At 74.0% G+C, this 2,121-nt stretch overlaps 1 protein-coding gene across 1 annotated transcript in view; it reads right to left on the bottom strand.

Annotated features, from left to right (window-relative positions):
* Window positions 1-2,121, bottom strand: part of LOC101619337 (basic salivary proline-rich protein 2-like) — a 51,954-nt gene that overhangs the window by 39,039 nt on the left and 10,794 nt on the right. Inside the window, exons 3-4 of the mRNA XM_012733006.1 lie at window positions 1,411-1,825; window positions 305-728 (exon numbers count right to left, since the gene is read on the bottom strand). Of these exons, the coding sequence (XP_012588460.1) occupies window positions 305-728; window positions 1,411-1,825 (839 nt within the window). The remainder of the gene's footprint in view (window positions 1-304; window positions 729-1,410; window positions 1,826-2,121) is intronic.

Genomic DNA, 2,121 nt, shown 5'->3' with positions numbered 1-2,121 from the left:
AGGGCTGGGCAGGGCAGGGCAGGGCTGGGCAGGCCTGGCCACTACAGTGCATCGAGGGGCTCCTTCAGTGCCCGGCCGTCTAGCCCTTCCCTCCAAATGCAAAGAATAATGCCAGCAGCCTCCCACCGCCAGGCCTGCTGCCTGTCCTCCCAAGGGCCACTCGGGCCCAGCCCCGCCCTCCACCTGGCCGCAGCACCCCCAGAAAACACAGCGCTGTGGGCTCAGGCCCAGAGCTGCACGTGCCCCTCGCCTCTGGCCAGGAGCCCCGCAGCAGCGGCCGGCCCCAGGCCTCTGCACTGCTCACCCTGCGTGGACGGAGCGGGGGCTCTGGCTGCTAAGTCTCCGGTCGAAGCCCCTCCCAGGGGGGCCCCCACGCGCACACCGTGCCTGTGCCCCCAGGGGGACCTAGGCAGAGGGGTTGTGCCGGGTTGGGGGGCAGCACGGGGAGCCCAACTCTGAGCGGGGTGAGCAGGAGGCAGGCGGGCCCTGCCCTGGGCAGAGACCACAGCGGCCCGCCGCCTCCCGGCCCGGCCGGCCCGGCGCCCTCCCGGCGGAGGCTCCTCCCGAGTCTCCCGCTGAAACTTAAGCCCTCGGAGCGCGATAAAGCTGCGGCACTGGCGAGAGCCACAAAGCCAGTCCAGACCCACCCTGGCAGGAGGGGGCGGGCGGGCGTCTCGGGGCAGGGCCGGCACTGCCCGCGCCTCCCGGGAGCCTCCCTGTGCCCAGCGCTGCCAGGGAGGCAGGAGCCGCCCAGGGCACGGGGGTGCGGGGCGGGGGGTGGCCGAGACCCACCAAACCCTAAACACGGTTTCGGGGGGCAGGAACGGAGACGGACGGGGTGAGAGGGGTGGGTGGGGCATCTGGCCACACGGCCACGCACACCCAGGGATGCGCACGGCCCCCAGCCCCCGCCCGAGTCTGCCACGCGCACAGGGTGGGGCGGGTCGAGGCGGTGGGCACAGCGTCCTCGTGGTGAAAGGGCAAGCGCCCGCCGGCCAGCTGGCCAGAGAGCACCCCCGCAGGAGCCCCGCCGAGCCGGCCCGGACACCGGGCTCCCGCAGCCGCCACGGGGCGGCCCTGACAGTGTGGAGGCTGGGGGGGTGCCAGGGGCGGGGGGCACCAGGCACACCTGAGGCCTGCGGCTGGACCGTGGGTGGGCGCCCACGCCCCCAGCCCGTCTGGACGCAGTGCTGACTCAGCTGTACGGGCCGGCCTCTCCCAGGGATCGCCTCCCGAGGAGGACCCAAGGGAAAGCGCCAGTTCTCCCGGCCCTGGGTGTGTCCACGTCACCGCCGCTGCCCGGGGCCGAGGGCGTGGCGCCGCTGCTGGCACAGAGGGGATCTTGTCTGGTCGTGAGAAGCTCCGGAGCGGTCAGTGGGGCTCCAGGCCGTTCCCGGGCTGCCCTCCCACCTCTGGCCCCGGACTCCGGGCCTGCTGGTCACCCAGCCGGGGCCTGGCTCGGTCGTCTGTGAAGTGAAGGCGGCGGCGGAAGCCCCCAAGCGCCCGGCGGGCCAGGCGGCCACTGACGCGCTCCCCGGGCCCGGCATTGGTGGGCGGCCCAGGGGTCGGCTCAGAAGGCCGGCCCAGAGCCGATGGCCCTTGGACACGGCGGGACCACACGCAGGACGCGGCTTGCTCTGACCAGGGCCGGCTCCTGAGTCCACCGGGCCTCACTGAGGCCTCCGGGCCAGGGGTCCCGACCCCGCGGGGCCACTGAGTCCTGCAGCCCAGCCACCAGGCGCCGCCCTGCCCCGGACACGACGGCCGGATGCCGGACAGCGACTCCGCGCCGTCTGCACAGAGCCGTCCCCCGGGAATGCTGGCACTGCAGACGGGGTGCCCGCTCGCCTCCCCGCCAGTCCCCCGTTAACAGACCGGCGCTGCGCCCCGGAACCCCCTTTCATTCATTCCCCCAGCGTCCGGGAGAGCCGGGCTCGCGCACACGTGCGCCGTCCAGGTCACGCGCCCCGGGCTGCTGGCTGAGCTCCGTCCCTGTGGTCAGCCCCGTCGGCACCGCGCTGCTGTGGCAGGGAGAGGCCGAGGCGGCCTTGAGGACGGCGGTAAGAATAAAACAGACCCACAGAGGACTGACCGCCGCTGGCCGGCGCCAGAGGCCAGTCC

Source organism: Condylura cristata, unplaced genomic scaffold (genome assembly GCF_000260355.1).
Source record: "Condylura cristata isolate star-nosed mole 26May11 unplaced genomic scaffold, ConCri1.0 scaffold00038, whole genome shotgun sequence".
Lineage (NCBI taxonomy): Eukaryota > Metazoa > Chordata > Mammalia > Eulipotyphla > Talpidae > Condylura > Condylura cristata.
Note: the sequence above shows the minus strand (reverse complement) of the source record. Positions and strands in the feature narration are given on the sequence as shown.